This window comes from Alligator mississippiensis, chromosome 2, assembly GCF_030867095.1.
Source record: "Alligator mississippiensis isolate rAllMis1 chromosome 2, rAllMis1, whole genome shotgun sequence".
Lineage (NCBI taxonomy): Eukaryota > Metazoa > Chordata > Crocodylia > Alligatoridae > Alligator > Alligator mississippiensis.
Window position 1 is genome coordinate 101653737 of NC_081825.1, and position 24841 is coordinate 101678577.

Consider the following 24841-nt stretch of genomic DNA (forward strand, 5'->3'; position numbering starts at 1 on the left):
TCAGAGTCACAGCTAATAGAATATTTTATTGTTGCAGTTGGAATGCCATTCACAATCTTTGATAAGTGAATTTTCCAGATTAGGTTGCAAGGTAAGGGATGAAATTATACAAGGCATGAGAAGAAATGATGGGCTCCTTTTTCTTTAAGCAGTTAACCACAGAATAGTTGTTAATATTGGCAAGCTGTTCTGGATGGACACAATGCCACACCACAATATTGCTTAGTTTGATCTACAGTAGAGATGCAGTCAAAATTCCATTGGAGCAGTGGTTTACCAAATCCGCTTCAGACCACATTATTCTTTGGTTTGGCTTTTATAAAATGCATGCACAAACTATGTGAAATAAATAAAGCTGAAACAACTGCATCCCGCCTTGTGGACTACTACATGAGGCAACACAGCTGCTCTACTTTCAATGTACAGTACCATACAGGTGGGGGAGGAGTGAGCAAGCCTGTCAGTTGAAAAACCTAAATAGGTTGTGCTCCATGAAATGATGCTGTTACATGCTACACTGCTTTACACTTTACCACACTGCCCCAGTGAATTTAAAAGCTGTTAAATGTAAGCATTAAATTAAACATTACATGTATTTTTAAAATATTTAGGAACAATAATTCCAAGTCTGAAGGTAATGCACAACTGCTAGAATACACGTCTCCTGGTATAATATGTCTACTGTTATAATCTATGACGTCTTATTATGTTGCACTTTTTCAATGTTGAGGGTTTTTAGTGAAATTTAAACAGAGTTCAATAATTCCCCTATTTGGTTGTGCTCTGTTTTTGCTCTTCTAATTTAATTCCATTAAAGGAGGCACCCTGCCCGAGGCTTAAATTCTGTATCTTAAAAGGTTACTTGTGAATGAGTAAGCATACATTTTCATCACTTCCTGATCATCCAGAAAATTTTCTTTATGAGCAGTCACATCTGGCAACAAACAGCTAACAGATCTCTAGAAGACTAGAAATTGGTGCATTTCATTAATCTTATTTACATGATTCTTTGTACTAAGATATAGACATCAGTATAATTGTACTTTCTGATCTTTCTTAGGTTCCCTATTATATTTACAATATTTCTTTTTATCTGCATTTTTTCTACTTTCCTATGCACTGTGGTGTTAGTATGCATTTATCATTCCAACCCCCCTTGAAAGGGTCTTTTTCATAATACTTTTACACTGGATAGAACTTACCATAATCTTTACCCTTTATTATCTGTAAGATTCTTGCAGAAGATCTGTTCTTTACATTTGAGTCAGAGCAAAGTATTGTTAAATTGATATTTACATCTATTGGGTGGCGATCCACAGCACACCTGAGAAACAAAATCAGGTTGGAAAAAATATGTCATATGAACTGACAAGTGAAAAGGTAGCCCCAGTTCTTTACTAATAATTGCTTCTTGGCCTGATGGCCTAAGACCAATGTGTGGCCTTTTTTTGGAGGGCTGTTGTCTCTTTATGGTTCATATAGTTTTTTTCAGAGGAGCCTTCTACACACTTGCCCAGATCACAGAGAGAATAGTTTTATACATAAGAGATTTTGGTGACCCTCCTCCAAGATCTTCTATATTTTTTGTAGCACATGCAGACTATGTTTTATATTACTTGTTGATAATTGAAAATAAATTAATTCTGCTTAACAAAAAAATGACATTATTGGTACGTTAACCAGCTGTAATTCTGCCAACCTGCATACTTGATTCTTATTGCAAAGAAGGGTTTGACTTTTAGAAAGGGAGCAAAGAACCAACCCCTTTTTTAAAAACAACTTGAGTTTCTTATTTTTCAAAGCATGGGCTGAAATGTTACAGTTACAGTACCACCCACCCAATTCATTGAACTGTGCTTTGCTCTTTATTTTGTTCAGATTGCACCAGATGGTTTAGTTTGTTTTCAACTTGTCTGTCTTTCTCTGTGGAGAAAAGTTTGTTTTTTAACCTTAGTCTCAACTATTATTTGCCAATTCTTCATTTTAAGTTTAATTGTCAAAGTTCTATTTTCTTTCATAAACTTAAAAGGTTCTGTTATTTTAAGATACGTTTTTGTCACTTTGGAACAAGATTTAGTGCCTTTTTGTGCCTTAATTTTGTGTCTTTTCCCCCCTGTGTAAGTTTGAAATTGAAAGCGTAACTAATCAATTTGCCTAAGGCCACAGAAGAAGTTGGGTATAGAAGAAGAAGTAGTAGCAGTATATTTACAGCTTTTGCTACAACAGTACCAAAAATGAACATTAAATACTATAGATAGTAAAATAATATTTGTATAATGTATATTTTTTGCTGAAAGCATTCAATAATATAATCCATTCTACCAGTTTACACAAAATTTAAAAAGAACATAGTATATGGTGATATAAAAAGGTAAAATGAAGCAGTGGACAAAAGAACAAAGCAGAAGAATTCTACTTGATTTGGGCTTTTATTTTTTGTGCAAGTAAAGCAAATACACCTTAGGAGTATAGGACAGGCTCTGAGTTGTTTAGAGAAAAGCCAGATATTTTTTCATTAGCCCAGCATTTAAAATTTCCTGTTAATGGAGAGATCTGTTTTCCTCTTATTTCTTCAAAGAATGAACAAGACCACAAATAGTAATTTAAGTAATCTCTCTCATTCCTCCCCAAAGAACATATTCTATCTGAATATGAAGACCAGTACTGGCTACCTATGAATCTCAGTCTAGTATGACCTCTCATTGTTTGTAGTTTTGTACCACAGACAGGTTTCTAGGTCCAAGGAGAGCTTTGTTAATCTTAAAAAAGGGAAAGTTTGAGAAAGTCTCACTGGCATCATTCTTAAATTTATGTCATGTTTTAAATTTAGAGGAAATATTGGGTCAGTGACTCTCATTACTTTTCCCAGGCCATTTGTCTGGATGCAGAATATGGCACTTCCTGCATTTCATCTCCATGTTTAGCCTACTAGACCATGCTGCCATCAGCGAATTATCTTCACAGATATTATAAACATTTTTTCAAATCAAGGTAAAATGCTCCACTAAAATTCCAGTATCTTAAAAACACAGATAGATAGTAATGTGCTCACTTACACTCTCGTGCACGGTCTCTCTCTCACTTTGGCCCAAATACATTTTCTATCTTTCATACTGATTTATCATGACAGCAGCAGTACCAAGTACCTTAAAATGCCCTAGAAAAGTGCCTCAAATTTTATCACCAAACAACTCATTTTTAAGTGCACAAGAAACTACTTCAGCTTCTATAAACTTTCAGTCCTTAGGATGTGAATTAGTCTCAAATTTGCTGGATTTTTTTCTTATTTGCTCATGTATTTGCTAGGCACAGAGACTGCTATTTTATGTATGCTGTTTTCAACATAGTTTGCAAAAACTTAAAATTATCCTGGCCTTCATTTGAACTAGTTACCTAAGGTCACAGATGACGACCTCCTTTATCCCAGGACTCATAAGGAAATGGATTACTTGGTTATGAAGAAACAATACATTTCACTGCCCACTAGTTATAAAACTAATGCCTCTATCTGAACTGATGAGGATGGCTATGGTACACAAGCCCAAACTCACAGAGATGCTTTTTAGGATCTTTAAGTCATCATTTGCTGCCCAGCCCTAACACTCTGGGCTGATTTCTTCTGCCTTCTTTGTGTGAGTTCTGACTTCAACAGAAATAAGTATAAAACAGCTGAAAGCAGAATTTATCCTGGGACAAACCAAGTATAGTAAGCATCGATATGTAGAACAATGATGAATAAATGTAATTTACTTACCTGCCTGGATTGTGGAGTCCATGTGCAAAAATTTCAGGAGGTTGATTGGTGCTGTTAAAGTGTGGATTGCTTTGTGGTATGGAATAAGGCACATTGCATAAATCAGTATTGACATCCAGACGTAATACGGAACCTGTAAAATCACTGAGAAAGTTGGAGGATAACACAATTGATTTTAAAAAGTATTTCAGCCAATACAGTTTATTTATGCAGTATTACAATGAACTAACAAATAGAATCACATACTTTAATGAACCGCACGTAGATTTTTGAGCAATATGAGTCATGAGAGTTGTCACACTGGAACTGACCAATGGTCCGTTGTCCTTTATATGAACTTCCTGGAATTCTTTTAACAAACCTTTATGAAACAATCTGCTAATATTGCAAATTTGTAACTCTAAAAAAGTTATACCCTGAAATATAAGAGTATTAATTAGACCGTTGTTACGTGTTATCCTGGTTTTTTGCTCCTGCTACACATTCAAATTAAAGCTGGATAGAAATCAGCTATAGAGTTGCTACACATTTTCAAGCACTAACTTTATACCTGGTTGGCTCTTTTTATAGCTGGATAGTTATTTTTATTGTGTGATAATTACTTTGCAGGTGTGGGTGGTCTACATTTTTTGCATGATTAACCAGTAATTGTGTGATAATTACTTTGCAGCCAGTTCCAAAGATTAATTACGCATTATGTAAAAAATCCCTTTTGCCCATTTACTGGACTTTTAAAAGAAAATGTTAAGGTTGGTCAGCAGTGAACCAGCATTATTTTGTTGCATAAAATTGGAGGAGGAAAAAAATATGTTCTCATAGCATATGTTATGGCAGGAGGAATTGTGAGAGTGGAGCAGTATGAAGAAAATAGGAATGAAGTTACTCAGTTTTATGTAAAAGAATGAAAACTCATTTGCACTTAGTGTTTATATTCACTCCTTTCTGTACTGTTTGTCTCCATTATTTTTATAGGCATTTAAAATAAAGCTTCTGAATTGTTCTTCAGCTCTGCCACTGATAACGTGCTTGCTGTAGAAGCACTAAGACACTTACTGTCCCACTGAGCTGCAGAAGCCTCTGAATGTATTGCCTTTGTCTAGATTCAATACAACATTTATTCAAAATGACAACAAATTTGTACCAAGTGGAGCTTAGAACAATGCAACAAAGGCTCAAACAAGTGGCAAAGATATAAAGCCAAAAGTAGAAATTATATTGTTTCTTTAGCTATTTGGATAGGTTCCCATGTGGTTCAGGTCTATAATTTACAATGGTATATGGCTGTTGGAGAAAAAAAGTTCATAACACATTTGTGTGTCTATTTTCTTCATCTTGGTCATACTGGAGAAAAATTGTTTAGTGGAATGAGTCCTTTCTGCATTTAAATCTAATCACAACTGCTGGTGACAACTTTAATTAAATGCTTTGGTAATACATGTGTGGGAAGAGACTTATTTCAAGTACAAGAATATACTGAAAATACAGTTCAGTGTAATACGATTTAGCCCTAACTGGGATTTTTTGTAACCTCATAACTGCAGTTCGCAGTTAGACACAGTTTGGATTCTGTTTTCACTCATAGCAGAATAGGCTCACTCAGGTGTGTGTGTACCCACCAGAAGTAACAAAGAAGAAGACAGCAGCCCTCCCACCTTTTAGCTCAAGAACCTCATGACTAAGGAATTTGCCCAGACTGCTGGAAACCAGGTTCTAGCTCCAGCCCCCCGCTCACCCCCCCTCCCAAAAGAGAGTTGCGTATACCTCCAGCCTTCCAGCAAAATACTCTTAAGCACAGGGCAGCCAAGAGCAGGAGATATGTGAAGCCAAGAGAAAGATAAGAACCCAAAGCCCATCTGGTTCAGGACATGGATGATATCCTGGTAGGGAGGGTCCTCTGGGTTTTGACCCTGGTTCCTAATAGGTTTTCTGCATCTTGCATTTAATATTGAACTGGGCAAGCAGCAGTGGTTCAGCCTCCACTAAGGGCAGGAGCCAGAGCAGGAGCCTGAAACAAGGGCTCGCTCCCTTCCAGAGTATCATCGTTCTCAGTAAGTCACCCTGTGTTCTAACAACTTGCTTTTTGTTCCTTCCTGGCCCCACATATCTGACCATCTCTGCTCCCCAGTAGGCCTGGTTCAGAAGGACTGGAAAGTGCTTAGGCAATGCCTAACCCTGGTTGTTAGACCATTTTGCTAAGGAGCCAGAGATGCAGGTTCAAACTTCTGTGGGTTTGCAGGGCCTAAAGCAGTGATTTTCAGCCAGGGTGTAGTGGCCCATGGAGTGCCTTGAGATTCTTCCAGGGATGCCAGAGGGTGCCACACAATGTTAACATGGTTAGGTATGTAAACATGGTTCACAAGACCCAGAAATTTCTAATAGAAATGCATAGTGTTAAAAACATTCTGCCTTGTAGTGGTCTTTGGTCTGTCAAACACCTGCTGGTTTTGGTTTTCCTGTGACCACAGGAAAACTATATCATTCTGGGACTTCCCTGCCATTACCTGTATGCCCAGGTGATTCAATTTCATTAGAGAGCCTATACAACCATAGTGTGGTCTTCTGACTTCTGAGTATGCTCATAAGGGAAGAGCAGTGCAAATACAGCTACACAGAATCCAAGCTGAGCAAAATTGCCAAAAAATCCAATTTTGTGGTAAGTATAAATAAAATCTTACTTGTCTAACTCAGGCACTGAAGTCAACAGAACTAAATAAAATAAGGTGAGTCGAGTTTGCCCTTATGAGTTTACTGGTGAGTGACTACAATGTTGGTTGACTCCAGTGACCTATCTTCATGATTATCTAAAGGCAGAAAACAATTTTAAAAAAGATTGGGCATTTTTAATCTATTGGTAATTTTTGTACCTTAAACCATCCATCTCCTCCATATCATCCAGAGTGATCATGCCATCACCCAGGAAAATGTATAAGAATCCATCTGGACCAAATAGAAGCTGTCCTCCTAGATGTTTTCGATGTAGCTCTGCTACTTCTAGAAACATTCTTGCTGTTCTCATATCAACTTGGTGTGGATTTTTCCTGCAGTATAAAGATATAAAAATAATTCTTGTATTTCTGCTACTATTATTTCCCACAGATAATAAACTTAAATTAATGAATAACACTGTAAGGAACAGCCATTGTAACCCAGAAATTTATGTTTTCCAGAAGTCATGCAAATGATACTGCACAGGATATATATACACAGTAACTTGGAAATCACTCAAATACAAATGACAATGGCAGCATATAAAATAAGAGAATAAGGCAATAGACTCACTGCTGTTTTAAAACTATTGCTTGAAATAAACCCAGTGGAATTTCAGAAAGTTCCTAAATATGCCAGTTGATATACCAGTTGACATTTCATTTAAAAAAGTAAGAAATCCCAAATAAAGAGAGATGATAAAACTGAGTTTGGGATGTTTAGACTTTTACCGATACCTGGATACTGTGTACTCTACAACCCTAAGGATGTGGTCATGAGGTCCAATGGCCCACCGCTCTTGGTTGGTGGTATAAGACACATACAACTTTCCATTTTTCTTGTAATTGGGATGGAATGCAAGGCTTAACAGCCCTCTTTCATCTCCTCCCTGCAGTCAAATGAAAAACAAAAAGAATTGTGAAGTTAATTATGTTCTTTATTGTGTTTCAGTTGAAACCCACCAAAAGTCTCTTTCTTTCGTGTGGATAATCTTTGTCCAAATGTTTTTTTCTCTTCCCTGACTACTGCACAAAAAAGGATTATAAAACATTTCACTTTGGGGGACACTTTAAGAGTTGGAACAAGACAATTTTCTTATGTATGCACAGACTCATATGCCACTTTTGTGGAGTGACTTTTGTATGTAATATTTAGGAAGCCATGAAGACAAGTTTAAGTGCTGTGAAGAATTCTTTGCTAGGTTACTAGGTTGCATGTAGTTCGCAGAAAACAAATAAAAAGGTCTACAATCAACAGTCACTTCTAATCCAAGTATCCAAAACCTAAAACACAGTGTATGCTGCCAACTCCCACTGTCTTGGCAATATGTTTAGAAAACAGTTAAATTGCTTGTGTAATATGTAAACCTTTGTTTTACCCTGGAGGCAGCTACATCAGTTGTCACAACTATGGTGGTCTGTTCATCATAGCTAGCATACTGTAGGTAATAAGCAGCGTTGGGTCTCTCTGCAGAAAAACCATAGTTTTACATGTGGCTCTTCAATGGAAAGGTTTTCGTTGTTTTAAAAAAAAATAAAAATAGAAAATCTCCAAACAACTTTCTTTTGTTATTATGATTGCCACAAAGATTAGTGCAGTTATATGTTAAGCATCAAGTCCATGTAATGTACTGTGACAATGCAAATACCAGTGTACTTAAATAGAAGGAAATTTACTCTTTTGGCTTCTAAAAATATACGGAGTATTACCAGGGTCTAAATTACATTTTGCTGTCTGAAAGGAGACTATACCATAGATTGTTTTAGCCTTTTAAGTAATACACAAACATATAATGAAGAGAAGTTGAGGCATAAACAGAATATTTTTATTGTCATTCAAATTCAATTAATGTGTGGGACTTTTTTACTACCTGGAGGCTGTTTGCTGGCCTACTCTAGGATGTCCCACACTGTCAAAGCTGATAATCCTTTGGCAGACTAAGAAAAGTTCTGTGACTGTGCCCTGCTTGTCTGCAGTATCTCTACTCCCAGCCATAAGGAGGTCCAGTTCTGTAACTGTAACCATGAAAGTTACAAGTAATTATGAAATTGTGATTTGTAAAGGACAGCAAAAATGTTTTAAATGCATTTGACATTCAGCATGATGGCTGAGACTTTTTCTGTTGAAAGTTGTTCTATGCAAAGCCTAATTTGGTAAAATGCATAGCTTTAATTAATTTTCACTTGAGATGATGACCATACATTGTTTTTTATCTCAGTCATGGAAGAGAAAATTGACTCAGAATTGAGGATGAAAATAGGACAAGAGATTTCATAGTCTGTGCAACTAAAGCTGAATCCTCCTCTTTTTATACCAACATTTTCATAGTTCTTCACCAGATAAAGTCAGTTTTAAGAGGTTGTCGGAAAAGAAGTATATCATTTTGTTTTGCCTAGTCAGTGCTATTGAATCAGGCACACCATTGATACAAGGGCTGGTATTCCACCTCGTTCTCCCTTGTGATTCTTCAGGAAATAATCCTGCAGCTAGATCTGTTTTTACTTTAGATATTGATTTATGAGTTCCAATCGTGACCAAGTTACTATGGTAAAACTAAGTGACACAAAACAAATCTGAGTTTCTTTGCAAGCAGGAAGAGGTATCTCCAAATATTCTGATGAATGATCCTACTTATTAGTCAAAGACACGGCCACTCCTGTTCATCTTTCAAAGAGAAGAGTTCAGCTTCTGTAGGGAGGCCCAAGCAAATTCCACTCAAAGTCTTCCCAGGCAAATCTTCCAGATGAGGAAGTTTACTGGTAAAGTCTCTTGGGTAGGTACAGAGGGATAAGCCTGGGGCAGGCCCACTGACATATTTCTGGCTTGGAGTGTGCTTAGAGTCTTGGGTGCTGGGTTGTGAACAGTGTGTTTAGGTCCCCACCTTGGTGCTAGGCACCCCATGTTGCAGAAGCACAGATGAGCACTTCCTGGCTCAAGGATATACATGAGCCAAAATAAACATGCCATTCATGATCAATTGTTGAAGGCATCAGCAAGGGAAGAACGCTGATCATTCTGCCTCTATAGATTCTACTTAGTACTTTACAAGAGCTCTCTTACTTTGGGGTAAAAGAAGACCGCTAATGAAAGATTATCCCAAAGCAGAGGAAACAGGAAAATGTAATGGAGAGCTTACAGTGAAAGTTACTACTTCAACAGCTTTGTGGCGGACCTAGTACAAATTTCCAGGTACTTTCAATATAGCAAGAACTGGGTGTTATATGAAATATTTGTGTTATAAGGTACTTGGTGGCATGCTTTTGAAAGTAGAATCCCAAGATTGCTGTCCTTATTTGTCATTGCTGTGGCATTATCTTTGTAGCTCCCTCACTGAATACAGAAAATGTCTTTGGCTTCCAGAAATGTGTGAAGAGCAGCCTCTTCTTCTGTGTCCTGTCCTACTAGTTCAAAAACAGTAAGTGGCCTCTAATAGACTCTTCAGAAACATCTCTCACAAATGCTAAAATCTGTGCAGAAACAAAGTCCCTTGATAACTCATCAAGTAGAATGATTAAATATTTGCTTTTTCTGGACTTTGGAATGTAATTGTATTTTCAGCTAAGTCACTGATACACTATGAAACATGATTTGACAACGCTACTGTTTCCAATTTGATAGCTGTTGCAAATCTCATACTTCTTGTACTATTGTACCATTGCAGATACATTTTTCTGTACCTTACATTATGGACTAGGTTATACAGATACCAAATAAGATTCTTACATAGTAGCCACGTGAAAATTGCCAATTTTGAGTCATCGGTCTTGTTCATTTTTCAAGGTTTTAATGCTGTTTTCTGGGGGGGAAAAAATCCTCAGTTTTATTTTTTCACTACTGGACTTCCTTTATTTTAAAGTCAAATACATAATTGCCTGGTTAGTGCATGAAGCCACTACAGGTCGGTGTTAAGGCTTCTTGTATGCATTTTATTTTTTACTTCTAATATGTTTTGTGGATTTTTCTAATATTTTAATTTTACTTTATGATACATCTGCTGATATATCTCCAAAGCACACAAGCTGAGTTCCTTTCTGGAAGCCAATAGAAAGTGTTAGGCACTGGGATGCATCTAAATGTCCATATTTAACTCAGGAAGGAGGAAGACCCATTTGCCTAGTAGTTTACTGGGTGAGGGATTTGCCCATGAAATGGTGAACATGGGGTATAGGTAGGCCAGCTGTAGAGGGGCTGAAACCACATTTTCCATTTTGCAGGAGAGTGTCCTAATGGTGAGGCGTTGTTGTAGGAAGGAGTGAGGACATTTTCCATCCATCCTGTTCTATCCATCCTGGATGGAAACAAGTGCAAGATGGAACCTGACTAGTTCATTGAGGAGGGCACTTTCCTGGGAGGTAGGAACGCCTGGTTCTGGCCCCTGCTCCCACTACTGTTAATACATTTTATCCATTGACTATTAATATAGTTTGCATGTTAAAGGGCCCAACTATGCCTAGGGATTTTTTGAGGGGCCAAAATACCATTTTCTCTAATAATCTCTACACCTGAATACAAGAGGTCTTAAGCCTTTGGTAGGAAGCATTTGTGAGTTAGGACATTTACCTTGGGGAAAAATAATTACACAATATAACGGCTGTTTATAGTATGTATACTAGACCCCATCTCCAAACTATTTCCTTTCTCCTATTGCACTGCAAACATCTCCACAAACTTGGGTCTGTTTCTGCCTATGTCATCATTGTAAATTCCATTTGCCAAGCCACTGTTATTTTTTGTGGTGGGGGGTGGAGAGGTTAGTAAAAACAGCCAGCGCCCAATAAATGCACACATTTTCAGAGCAGTGTAAATCCTAATTAACTGACTTTTTTATTTTGAACTTTTTCAGTCTCTAAAGGAGACTCCTCTTGGTCTCCATATGGCAGCTGTAAGACAACAACATAAAGTGGTTCCTATAGATTTACAGAAGTTTCAGTTGCAGAAAAGCACTTTAGAGGAAGAGAAGTTTGTGTTATCTATGTGGCCAGAACTGTTTGTTAAAAAGTGCCTGTTTCTCTACACTTCCTTTAAATATTCAAATTATGATCAATCTAGTGGTGGGGGAGAGAGAATGCACTGAGTCTCTCCCCAGCATAACATGGTTGTAAATCTAAAAGGTTGTCTCTTAGTAAGGTGATCAGCCTCAGATGGTTGGTATCTGGGTGGGTGTTGGCTTCTTTGGGCACTGGAACTCATGCTTCATGATTCAGACAGAAAGAGGCATAACTACAAACCCTTGATATTTAGCAGGCACCAAAAGATATCCTGGCTGGTTCCTTGATTATAATGTATTTGTTACATGTCTGAGGATTTGGTTTGCTAAATATTCAATATGGTTTACTGGTTTACCAAATAAACTGTTTTTTTGCTTTAGTTAAGAATGTCTCTGTCTTTAGGGTTTGGTGCTTTCTGCAGCTTTTTTTTCCAGAGGCCTAAGTTACATTTAATATTTTAAAACATTCTGTACAATGCCATCTTTGTACCTAGGATGCACAGATATATATCCTATTGAAGTCAGTAGGAATTATTTATGCATATATATGAAGGCAGGATTTGACTCAGTCATTAAAGGCCTAAATTAACCTTTTATAATAGATGAAGTGGCATCTTCAGTTTCTGCTAAAGTTCCATGTAGGTAATTACAAAAGTCCCATGTGTAGCCGAAAACTATTGAAGTGACAGCAATATAAAAGCGTAGATTAAGGTAGTGTAAGAACAATATTGAAGCCATAGCGATCTAGAAATTATGTGAGAGGAAAGGATTTCTTAGGGTGATATCAGAGCAGTCAAACCTGATACAGATTATCTTTTTTTCAAAAGCTTGTCTAATAGGCCTGTGCAAAGTGGCTAGTATTTGCTTTGGATTTAGATTTGGCTGATTTGGGGGACAGTGATTCAATTTGGTGATTCAGATCACTGTCCTGAATCCATTCAGCTGAATCTGATTTAGAGATTCAGCTGCCGCCGAATCTCTGAATCAAACAGGCCCCATCCCCTGCCTGCTCTTTCAGCCCCATCAATGGCTGCCCCACCCAGCCCCAGTGTCCCAGCTCTTTAAAAAAATGCCCTGCACTCACCGGCTGCTCCCAGGTGGGGAGGGAGGGAGGGGCTTTTTTGCTTTTTTTTTAAAGAACCAGGAGCTGGGGCCAGGCGGGACAGCCATGGGGGTGGGGGGGGTCTGGGAGAGTGGGCACAGGATGGGGGTTCGTGGCAGAGCCCCCCACACAGTGTGGGGCAGTGGGGATCGCCTCCCCACGTGGCAGCAGCCAGTGAGTACGGGGCTTTTTTTTTAAAGAGCTGGGATACTGCAGCCATTAACATGGCTGGGAGAGTGGGCAGGGGATGGGGCCTGGCAGGGGTCCCCCCATGGTCCCCTCCCCCGTCCTCCAGCCCCCCAACCCCCTACTTACCGGCACAGAGTCCGGGTCCAGCTCCCTGTGGTGGCAAGTTGGGACTGCCCGAATCTCTGAAGCTCTCTGAATCTTTTCCAGATTGATTTGGAGAGTTTTTAATAGATTTGGACTTTTTTATTGGTCTCCCAATTTGATTCTGAGACCAATAAAAAGGTCAGAGATTCTGCTGCCAAATTGGGCCAAATCTCCTCTGAATTGAATTAGCACCCTGAGCTTCACACAGCCCTATTGTCAAACTCCAGCCCAGCTAAATAGTTGATCCGATAAAAGATATCACCCTAAGCAATCCTTGCCTCTCACATAGATTAATTAATTTGGATGGGGCTTTTTCACTTCTGGCTAAAAACAAGTATTGCTTCTATGTGCATTTAAACAACTATTGGGTTCCACTAAAGATCTGGCCATGTTCAGTGGTGACTGAAGTTATTCACCTTTCTATAATTTAGTAATTTGTTGACTGTTTTGGGACCCTCTGTGATATTTTTCTGTCTTTATATTTGTATTTTGTTGTAGCAAGTTCTTTTCTCTTCCACCCACAAGTCTAGTAAGCAGAACTCCCACTCCGCTTCTTAAGTAGGTATCTTTTCTTCTGTCATCATACTTACAAATGAATATGGAGTTGTGAACTGGCCACCATCTGACAGGCAGCATCACCAAAATTAACACAAATTTAATGAGTACCTTGGCCTTAATATTTGAACATTTAATTTTATAGAGTGGCTGCCCCATAAGAATAATCATTATAGGGCCTAATTTTGCATATCAGTTATAAACTTCAGATGACTCCTTAGCCTAATATTTTACATTATAAAAATGCAATCAATCACAAGATGCTCTCTGTGAACATTTTCACAAGGAGTTTAAGTAAGGCTTTTTAGAAATTGTGGAGGAGTGGAGAGCATATACTTTATTTAGCATGAACATACCATGTATTTTATATACCACAGTTTTGTCTGTATTGGAAGAAGTTAAAGAGGGAGCCAAAATGAAAATAAGTGTACCCAGCTCCACAGACAGCACTGTGAAGCTAAACTTATCCCACTGGTCTCCCCTTTACTTCTGACATGAATTACAGCAAAAACAAAGATTTTCATATGACCTTGAGTGTTTTATAAACTATACTTTTTTTTGCCTTTGTCTTGATGTTCAGTGAAGGGTACCAGCCATTAAATTCTGGTTCTAGTCATCTATTTTTTATTTTTTTTTTATTTTCTACTCCAGAGTTTGCTGTTCTGCTGGGTAAGTTTTTAATTTAATTCAAATGCAATCCCAACCCCCTGGTAATGCAATTCTTCCAATCATCCAAAAAAAGTATATGACATTTACAAATCCAAAGGATGATCTAACACAGATCTATAGCTTGCTTCTCTCACACCGTCACAGTAGGAGATGAGTCTTGCTTCAACAAAGTTCCCACTTCTTGGTTGGAAGCATTTAAAAGTTTTAAAACTGCCCAAAGCCAGCCAGTAATTGGGCGGTTCAAGGCAGTGACAACTAATTGGTAGTGCTTCACCGTTGCAAGCCACTGAAGGAACGCAGTGAATAAGCACGCTCCTTCCAGTGAACCTGGCTACTTTTTGGCAACTCTGCTCCTCTATACCTCACCTCCTCTTTACCACAAACTGTCTTCTTCTGGCGGCCTTTCTGCAGCCAGGGATTGAAGTCCTTTATTAACCTCCTTAGTCATGTGGTAAAACTATCAATTGAGAGTTTTGAAACTAGACTGCAATAAGCACCAAGAATATTTACTGAATGTTACAATCTTTCATTGACTGGGAGAATGGACTGAATGACTTCTATTCAATCTTCTCCTGTTGATTTCAGTTTTTACATGCCCCAAGAGGCCTCTTTTGTGGCAAAGATATCTTTGAGCAGAGAGAGGTAGTTTAGCCATGTTAGTCTGAAGTCAATCAAAAGACAGGGTAGATATGCAACTGATGAAGTTAACATATCTCCAGTGCCTTCTGAAAGGCATATTTTGCCACTGTTTATTTTAGTGGATATCTCAATAAAACTACTTTACTCATTGAAGCACCAGAGAGTGGGCCTTGTCTGAAAAAGTTGGCTTATTATATTAATATTCACAAATACAAAGACATTTCAGCAACAGCCCAATCATGATTTTTCAATCACAGAAATGCTTGATTGTCCCTTTTAAAATGTTATTTTATCAATTAAAAGATTTTTAAACAACTTGTTAATATTATTTGGAGATGTTTTTCCTATAGGAATCCAAATAATGCAATTGTTAAATAGTGACTTAGCTGGCTCTATCAATGTCCCATTTTGACTGCAGTATTCACAGAATACACATTTGGGCTGCTCATGCCCTTTTAACCATGTATACAAGACACATCTCTACCTGTCAGTAACATTTTTTTCTAAAGTGCTTTATTTAAAAAAAACCCCATGGTTTCTAACAGCAGAATAATGTTAATGAGTTCAGTAAACCTTGTCATCATTCAATATAAAAACTGATTTTAAACAGCATGAAATGTCAACAGATCATTGCTGCTTCTATTGCAGATACAAAAACAAACAGACACCATTTAAAAAACACTTACCCTGGTGCAAACATTTCCCTCAGCTGTTAAAAACAATAAATTGTCATATATATATATAAACATGAAGTCTACAAGACTTTGAAATCAGTTGTGTAGGAAAGGCTTTTACTGAGAGATGAAAGAAGGGAAGAGTATGTATAGTGACACATGGCAAGTTTGACAGCAAACTTATGTAAAATGGGCCAACTGACAACAAATTTTGGACTCTGATAATGGAAAACAAATTCCTTATGTTTTATCAGAACTTTATATGGAAATTTAGGAATGTAATTCACAACAGAATAACTGTAATGATTATACTCCGCACATTAAATTAAAACCAGAAATCCTCATTTGTCTAATGCTAGATATTGAATAATATTGATTATCAAGTGAAAAGCGGATGCAGCTGGGAAACTTGCCTGATGTTTTGCAGGATAGTGCATTGCCTTTACATTGCAAGCTCTTTGGAATCTCCTTGCTAGCTAGTGTTTGCAAACTATTATGTTTTAAAGCAGTCACTTGACCTTTACGGTGCCTGCTTAAATGCTCTGTGTAGCAAGACTTTTTTAAAGATTTAAAATAAAAAAATTAAGGAAAGAGCCACTTAGATGGGTTACTGTGTTTTATCATTGTCCATAGGCTAAGAAGGTAGTAAGACTTTATTGCCAGAGTCCTGGCATGCCACACTAAATGCAAACCTTAAAATGCACATTATAGCTAAGTACAGACAGTCAAAAAGCCGGAAGCTGAATTGACTCAATCTTTGCAGGTTAGTCTAAGCTGCATAATTTGTACTGATAAACAAGTGAGCAGGCATTCACTTCTGATTCTGGAAATGCAGCCACATGCCTGCAGTGGCTCAGGCCAGAAGCCAGGGGGCTCTAGAGTATGCATCCATGCTTGGCTGGAGCAGACAGCTTGGACCAAGGCTAGCCTGCCCACCCTCTGGGGCGGGATGACGGTTTGCAGTGAAGGTGCAAAGCATCCTGGGACGCTGGGAGATTGTGAGTTAACTTGAATCTGGAGGGGATCTGGGATAGAAGTTCATCACACTGATTTAGTCTAAATCAGTTAAGTCTGATACTACAGCAATCCAGGTTTATCTTAAACCGGTTTCAGCCATTTTGAAAGCAGTTAATGTGCACTGAACTTCTGTTATTACAGATTCCAATCCGTTTCTGATCACTTATACTGGTTTATGTGTAACTTCTGTCTCTAGCCTCAAAGTGCAGTGAATGGGCAGAGGCTCTTCAATCAGTTTACACCATTTGTATTTTTTCAGTATGCTGTTAAACTATTACCGGTATTTATTTAAATTAGCCATACTCACCTGTGCCATGTGGCCTTGCAGAGACTACCAGCTCAGTACTGGTATTTTTAAAATGTTCTGTAAAGGGAAAGTGATTTGACTAGGTTGCCATTCAGTCAAGCAACACTAATTTTGTTGGAAGCTGGGCTATGTCCATGCCAAATTTAATCTTTTCTCTTGGTCATTAAAGACTGATGCTGTTCAAGGTAAAGCTGTAAAAGGTTTGTTTGTTTTTTTTAGTAAGAAAACCGCCTTTTCCCCTTCTTTTTCAGAAACAGATAAACCAATTTCATTAAAACCTACAAATGCACATGAACACATATGCACACATGCATGCACGTGCACGTGCACACACACACACACACACACACACACACACACACACAAAACCTGTGCATATATAAGAAAGCCTCTTGAAGGATAAAAGGTACCAGTGTCTAAAAAAAAAGCTGGAATGGAAAATCATATGAAACCTTAATTGTAGATGTTGCTTATACTCCAGCTATAATCCTGCCTGGTGCCCTCTTTGAAGACAAGGCCCACATTTAGAAGTCTGAGCTCTGCTACTACCAGGCATAGTAAAATGGCAAAGCTCTACCTTTTTACCCGCTGAGGAATGTGCGCACAAATTCTAGAGATAGTCTGAATGCTGTTCTCTTGCCTAACATCCAAAGAATTTTTGGACTCCTAAAAACTGGAGAGGCATATCCACCTATATTTAGCATCATGCAATCAGCATACTTTTGATAAGAATGTGACATATTTCCAGAGCAAATTCTGATTGCATATGTTAATGGTTTTTCGCCATATGGTCTGCCAAATACTTTATATATTCAGAATTTGTATTCTGAAAAGCCATAAAGTATAAGTATTCTGCACTTTTTTACTATAGCAAATACACGGGATAGTTTTTATTGAGAGCTGGATAAATAAGGTAGTATGTAACACATACGTGTTTTTTACACATAAAATAATTTATATATTACCTTATTTATCCATTTCTGTAATGGAAATATGCAGAAAGGAAGACCACACGCTAGAGGGTATATGGTTCAGTAGGGTGGCTGCTGGATCCTAACTTCTGATGGGACAGAAACCTCCCCACTGAGATGCTTTCCGTGGGTGCGTCTACACATGCACCAAGGTGCTTTTTCTAATGTGGCTAAATCTTCTGCAGTTAGAATGCATACAGACATCAGTTACATTCTGTGAATATGATGAAATATCACAGCAAAATCTGCTTCTGGCAGATTCCAGTATTTCTAAAAATAATACATTATGCAAACTTTGTGTGGTCCAGAAGAAAATTGTTTTAAAATGTTAAAATTCCCTAATTCTGTTTGCTTGCTAATTTCCACATACTGTTATTCCTGTAAGATTCAGAGTTCAGTGGCTTTGTTTGGACCCCTATATAAGTGAGGCACCTAGGCCGTGTCTACATGAGATGCTGACTGTGTGCAGTTGTTACTGCACAGTCATTTAGTATGTGAATATGCAATCCAAGTTACTACACAGTAGCATCAGCAAATGACTTTTAGGTGACACTGCGCAGTAGCTCATCACTATTGTGCAGCAGCATCACCTCACACTTTGTGCCATGCGATGCTACTGCGCAGTAGCAATGAGTTACTGTGCAGTCAGCATCTCATGTAGACATGGCCCCAGTCACAGAACACAAAATGTATCGCTTAAGTGACCAGGTACAGCTAGTCAAGGGCTAGGTACAGACATTCAAAAAGCCTGAGGTGGAATCAGTCTAAATTATGCAGTTTTCTGTAAGTGGTGTAGTTTAGATTGGTAGCGAACAGAATACACAGTTGCCCTTTGGTTCTGCCATTTTTAAATCAGTCGGTGTGTGCTGAACTTCTGTTCTGGTATGGGTATAGACCAGTTTCTGATCACTTGGTCCAGTAAAAAATGTAATGTCTAGACTGGGCCAAGAGCTCCAATGCCACATACAGGCTCAGATACTTCCAATTGTTTGTTTACAATCAATATGTTTTCAAAAAAATTGCATAATTTGTTGAATAAAATCAAATGAAGAATAAATCCAGGAAAATTTTGATTTGCTCACAAACATTTTTTAAATAAAAAAGGAAGCTAACTCCATCAAGTAAATTATATTCTTAGGATGAGTCACACACATGTAGTTTTATACTTCATTAGAATAGAACAGTACAAAGAGGGTTAATAATTTGGGGACAGACATTAGTATTTTAATGAAACGTGCCAAATGGGAAAAGCCTAGTGGCGGAGGGTGTATATTTTGTTCCTCAGTTCTAATCTATGTGTATAACAGGAAAATGATGACAATCCATAGTAATGCTGACAATTCAGACATATAGGAAATACCCATGAAGGAAACTAATTCCATCTGGGTTTGGCCCAAATTATGTGAATGAGAAGTATGTTTCTTGTTCAGAACGCAAAGATAGTTTCATGTATTGCATAGAAGGAATGTGCACTTTACATACAATTATAAAAATGAAATTAAGTGTGGCATTGATATGGGATCATTAGAGGGGTCTGTTTGAATGTGACTGTGCTGTAGCACAATTATAACGTCTGAAATAGAAGACAATCAATCTCTATGACTATGTCTCAAGTAGGGCTGGTCAGAAATATTTTGATGAAACATCTCTTCCTCCAAAAGTGCCATTTTGTTGGAACTGAGGATCTTTGTAGGAAAGGATTTATTTTAATAAATGTTCCTTTTAAAAATAATTGAAATTGTTGAAACATGCATTTTTTTCAAATTAAAAGTTTCACGCCTTCATTCAAAATTACTTTTAATTTTGAAAGGTGACTTATGGTAAATATGTTTCAAAATTAAAATTGAAATGAAACATTTTTTAATTACTGAAACAAACACTTCAGTTAATCTGATCTGAATGTTGTGGGGTAGGGGACTCAGTTCACTACATTTTTCAAGATTTTTTTCCAATTGTTGATATTAATTTTTTTCAAAATCCCCAAAATATTAATGATTAGAAAACTATTCCTGTTGTATTCTAGTCTCAGTGCTCTTTGCAAGAAAAGCTGAGCTGACTATCAAAGAAATGCTCACCTTGGTTATGCGTTGGCCAGGTTTAAGTTGTCTGCCTGTTTGTGGCCTTTCATGGTTCTCATTAGTTTATAACGAGGCTGTAACCAGCACTTGGAGGTCTCTGCTACTCAATGCTGGTGGGATGGATCTTTTGTTTTTCCAAGCATCTAGGTGATGGTTTCCAAGTTATTAAATCATGAAAATGACTGCCTTGCCAGGGAGAGGGAAATGTTTCAGGTTCTCTAGTGGGCAAGCGTTTGAGTTGTTTCAAGAGAATTGCCTTGTGTCATTTGCTATAGATCAGTTTCTATATTTTCCTTTTTAGTGGTGGTCAGTTTGACTCCCATATAATGTTTTAAGATGGTCAGGATCCTGGACCTGTCCTAATTTACCTTCACACCTCTTGTGATACAGACACATCATGGGTCAGTGTGATCAGTGTTCATTTGATGATATGATGGTAACAAATGATCTGTTACTGTAACTCGGTTACTGTAAATCAATGGGTAGATTTTGACACTCCTAAATCATGGCTATATGCTGTCACAGATGTTCTTCAGGGTTTTATATCAAGGGTGCTCACCCTCTGGCCCATGGGCCAGATGCAGCTCACAGTATAATATTGTCTGGCCTATGGGGCTCCCGGCTGGTCTGGAAACATGGTGGCACTGTTCCCCTACTGCCAAGTCTCTGGACTGATGGGGAGCCCCCCGGAGCCCAATCCTGGCACATGAGGCAGAAATTGGGTGGCGTTAGGCTCCAGAGCCTATCAGGCTTGCAGACAGGCTCCACACCATTAATCTGGTCCACAGGGCCAAAAAGATTGAGCACCACTGCTTTAGATTGTACTGGAATACAGGATCCAAGAAACAAAAATGGCAAAGTCCACACCTAGGTTTTTGTCTTGTGGTGTGCAAGACAGGGTTCCAGACTTACTTGCACCAGGTGGCTTAACTTGTATAGTACATGAAACCCTTGGGTACAATAATGGCGAATTAATATGCCTGTGGTGAAGTGGGAGCTCCCCAACCATCCACAGTGCTGGTCTCCCACTGCCTCTGGGTATGCCTCCTACCTATCTCACCTGCCACATCTTACTGTTATGTAATCATGATCTTAATTAGGTGGGAGACTGCCCTTTTTGGGCCCTGGTATCTAGGGCCTTGAGTATGTGCTCCTACCTCCCCTTATGTGTCCCATGCCTCACAGATGTTACTAACAATTGTGTAAAGCTCTGGCCTGAGGCCGGGCCCAACTCATTGCAGTATTAGGCCTCTCATGATCTGCCTGGCCCCACTACCCACTCTGTGGGGTCTTGCACCCCACTGGACTCAGGCACCCCCCATGAGTGTGCCTGGCCCTAACTCCCTCTGATGTTGCATTACCCACCCTAAAGCAAGGGCTGCGGTTATTAAGGTGCCCCTCCTTGTCTTTCACCGGGGTGGTAACTGGTCTGGCATTTCTTGAGGACTCCTATGACACTAGGAGCCCCACCAGGCCACCTGTCCCTGGAAGGGTGCAGTTTCAAGTCATACCCAGGACTAGTAGCTTCCAAGCCACCCCATAGCTCCTGCCCTTACCTCTGTGTTTTTTCCAGAGCAGGAGCTCCACTGGGAGATGTCCCTTCCTCAGCACCAGGCAGCAACTGCTGCCTCCAGCCCTGCTGGCCTGAATCTTAAAATGACCAATTCTCAGGATAGGGCTGCACCTGCCTGCTGCCTGGCCCAGTTTTTAAAGTGGCAGAGCACCATGAGTGCTCTGACACCTGCCTTTCCCCTTAAAATGGTTCCTGGGGAGGGCTTTCCCTGCTGCTCAGCCAACAAGCTCCCACAGAGCTTGCAACATCTCTAAGTGATGAGCACCCCACTGGTGCTCCACTACAATGCCAATAACATGCAGTGGTACATCTTGTGGACTGATGGATTCTGTTCAGGCTGTCACTGCCTTCTAGACTTGTTTGATGGAAAACTCGCGTTTCAAGTTCACTTTTACTGAACTCAGTCCAGGTAGGCAGGGTTGAGCTCTGTGTTTGCTAGCTATTGTTTTCCGTGGAAACAATGAAAGTATTTTTGGCTGCACTTATCATGAAGAAGCAGATGTTGGAGGTCATTAGAATGTTGTTTCTATCAAGTGATAGTGAAGGGGAAAGTGAAGTCAGAAAGGGAGTGGTTGTTCTGTGAAAAATATGCTCTATTGATGTTTGTCTCTCTCTCACTTCTTGGCTGCTTGTAGGCCAAGATCAAGTGTGTTTTTCTGTGAGAGTTCATTCCGATGCATAGTTTCTGTCTACTTTTACTCAAAAAGTTACCATGAGGGCATTTGGTGCATTGGATTAGACCACATTTTGGAAACGCTGGGCGCGTCTACATGTGCGCTTTACTGCGGAGTACACATATTTTCTCCACAATAATTTGTTACTGTCTACACAAATAGGCTGCAGTAGATTAATTTACTGCGCTGTAGCATAGTCCCATCAGACACAAGTAATACCCTACGCTGGAGTAAATAATTAAGATTAAATAAAATGTGCAGACAGTGATACAGGAGCAAATTGCTTCTGGTCAGCCAAGCCAGAAGGGGGCCAATGTTCTGCCTGCTTCCAAGCCTGAACTACTCCACCTGGGCTCAATTTGTTCCTGTTACAGGGCACACATTCAGATGCTGCGCCCAGATTAATTTACACCAGTACCAATTGCGCCGGAGTAAATTCAGCTTCATTAATTGCACATGTAGATGAGCCCAGCATATATAGGATCTGTGTATTCTGATGGATGTGTTGTGGGGGTGTTGATTGTTACAGCATTGGAGATGTTTTGCATCAGTTGTTAAGGCAAGGCTGTGTCCCATTTGATGTCTGTTGAACAGTGGTGAGTTTGCTTCTGATGATGATTTAAATTTGTGGTCAAAGTCATGAGCCACCTGTTGAATCAACTTTTCTGACTTTACTATTCTTGTGTTAAAGGGAAATTTACAAAACAGGCCAGCTTGGGGAGAAAAATTCATAAGCTGACTGGATACTATGAACCAAAGACTGAACACTGATATTGACTTTATGGAATACCATGATCTAACTGATTCCTCCTTCCTTTGAACTACAGGTGATAATGACCCTCCTTCCTTTTGATAGGTCTTGATTTCCCATTAATCAAGCTTCTTTTGTTCTGTTAATTATTTGTCTTCTACCCCTGGCAATCTCTCTCCTCTGATTTTCATAGACCTACACACTGTTTTTAATTATCCCTGTGCCTTCATCAGATCTGTTGAAGAATGCCTTGCATTAGAAAGCTTTTCTAACTTTATCCCAACCATGCAGTTCATCCAATAAAAGCTATCACTCACAAAAATCCTTGCCTCTTGCATAATTCCTGGACCATCATAGTTACAACATCATTCTAACACTACCAGTTTCTATCAAATATATTCCTGACAGAATTGACTCTTTTTTTTTTTTAATAATGAGCTTGACATTACTGTCTGAAGATCCTCATTATCTCACAGTTAGACTACACTAATTTCTTTTATTCCAGGTAATCAGAAAGGAGGTCCTTCCTTTGCAGGTAATGCAGAATGTACATGTACGTGTACATGTGCATGTACATTTGCATGTCAATTGAAAATGGGTGATCATATATCCTTTTATTTTCAATATTAGGCCTACAGAATTTTGTATATATGTACATGCATTGAAGACTAATACACATTCATATCTAACATTTAGAGGAGGGCAAGTATATGCAACAATTGCAGACTCCAAATTTCGGAAAAAAAAATGGTCACTTTATTCTTTTATATTAGTCACCACTAAGAGCAATTACGTTTTAAACTTACTTTGAAGTATACAGCCTTAAATGAATGCTGTTTCAACTACCTAAAGGATCCAATTCTGTCTGTTGTCCCTCTCTCTGTACCAACCATACATTAGGCTTCAAACTACTTCTTCATGATGCTACCAGGTAGCTTCCATTATTGGACAACTGCATATTTGCAGTGAGAGGTCCCAGGAACATCATTCTTAGGTATTCATTTTCCATCTTGGAAAAAAGTATTTAAACAGTATTTAGTACGTACAGTTGTGCTATTTCTTTTGAGTAGTATATACATTTTTAAGGGTGCAAAACTTTTATTCCATTGTTATAAAAATCAGTTATTGCATTGTGAGTATTTTTGTGAGTGAGAAACCATTAATAAACAGAATTATTTTGTTGTTTGTTAAAGATGCAATTATTTCTTAGGGTGATATATTTTATTGAACAAACTATGTACAAAGTTAGACAAGCTTTCGAATGTAAGACATTCTTCTTCACGAAGATCTTACATTCAGAAGGTCTTACATTCGAAAGCTTGTCTAACTTTTCCAAAACTACATAGTTGGTCCAATAAAAGATATCATCCTAAGAAAGTCTTGCCTCTTGCATAATTTCTGGACCATCACTACTACAACATCACTCTTACACTACTGTTGTTTTTACAGTAATTTGCATTCTACTTGCAAACTTTAATTTTGGTGATCTTTTTTGTTGTTGCTAATATTTCCTCTTATTACTAAACAAACTCATTTTAAGTCAAATGTATGCAAAGTAATGGAAATGGGTCCTTTATTGAAAGTGCTCAAGCTCCTTTGACTTCAGTGGTCTTATAGATATGGCAGCTTGCTCTTCCCCCATTTGTTATTAAATCCATCTTTTTAAAGTAATTAAAAATGATCTGATAAAGAGGCATTGATGAGTTTTACCAATCAAAAGGGCATGCTACAAAATTCCTGACTGGAGTACAAGCCACTTATTTTTTGTGTTCTAATAATTTTTATACAAATTTATTTTATGGTTTGGAGCTAATATGGTGGTCATGCAGCTAAACACATTATCTTCATATCATTATAATGAAACATAACACTGGTATCCCTGACTTTATTAGCCAGGTTCACTGATATCTGACATTGTATATTTCCTATTATAAATCTAAATAAGAACTTACATTGACCTGTATTAGACCAAACATTAAACAATTTAGTAAGATTACTACTTTGAAAGGGATTAAAAAAATCTTTCAGACCACCAAGAAACAACCATAAAT

General features: G+C 38.4%; 1 protein-coding gene across 3 annotated transcripts in view; it reads right to left on the minus strand.

The window, feature by feature from the left end:
- HHIP (hedgehog interacting protein) overlaps nucleotides 1–24841 on the minus strand; it is a 116107-nt gene that overhangs the window by 35352 nt on the left and 55914 nt on the right. For all 3 annotated transcript variants that reach the window (XM_019488536.2, XM_019488535.2, XM_019488533.2), the window contains exons 5-8: nucleotides 7198–7349; nucleotides 6619–6792; nucleotides 3755–3898; nucleotides 1203–1324 (exon numbers count right to left, since the gene is read on the minus strand). In XM_019488536.2, the coding sequence (XP_019344081.1) occupies nucleotides 1203–1324; nucleotides 3755–3898; nucleotides 6619–6792; nucleotides 7198–7349 (592 nt within the window). The remainder of the gene's footprint in view (nucleotides 1–1202; nucleotides 1325–3754; nucleotides 3899–6618; nucleotides 6793–7197; nucleotides 7350–24841) is intronic.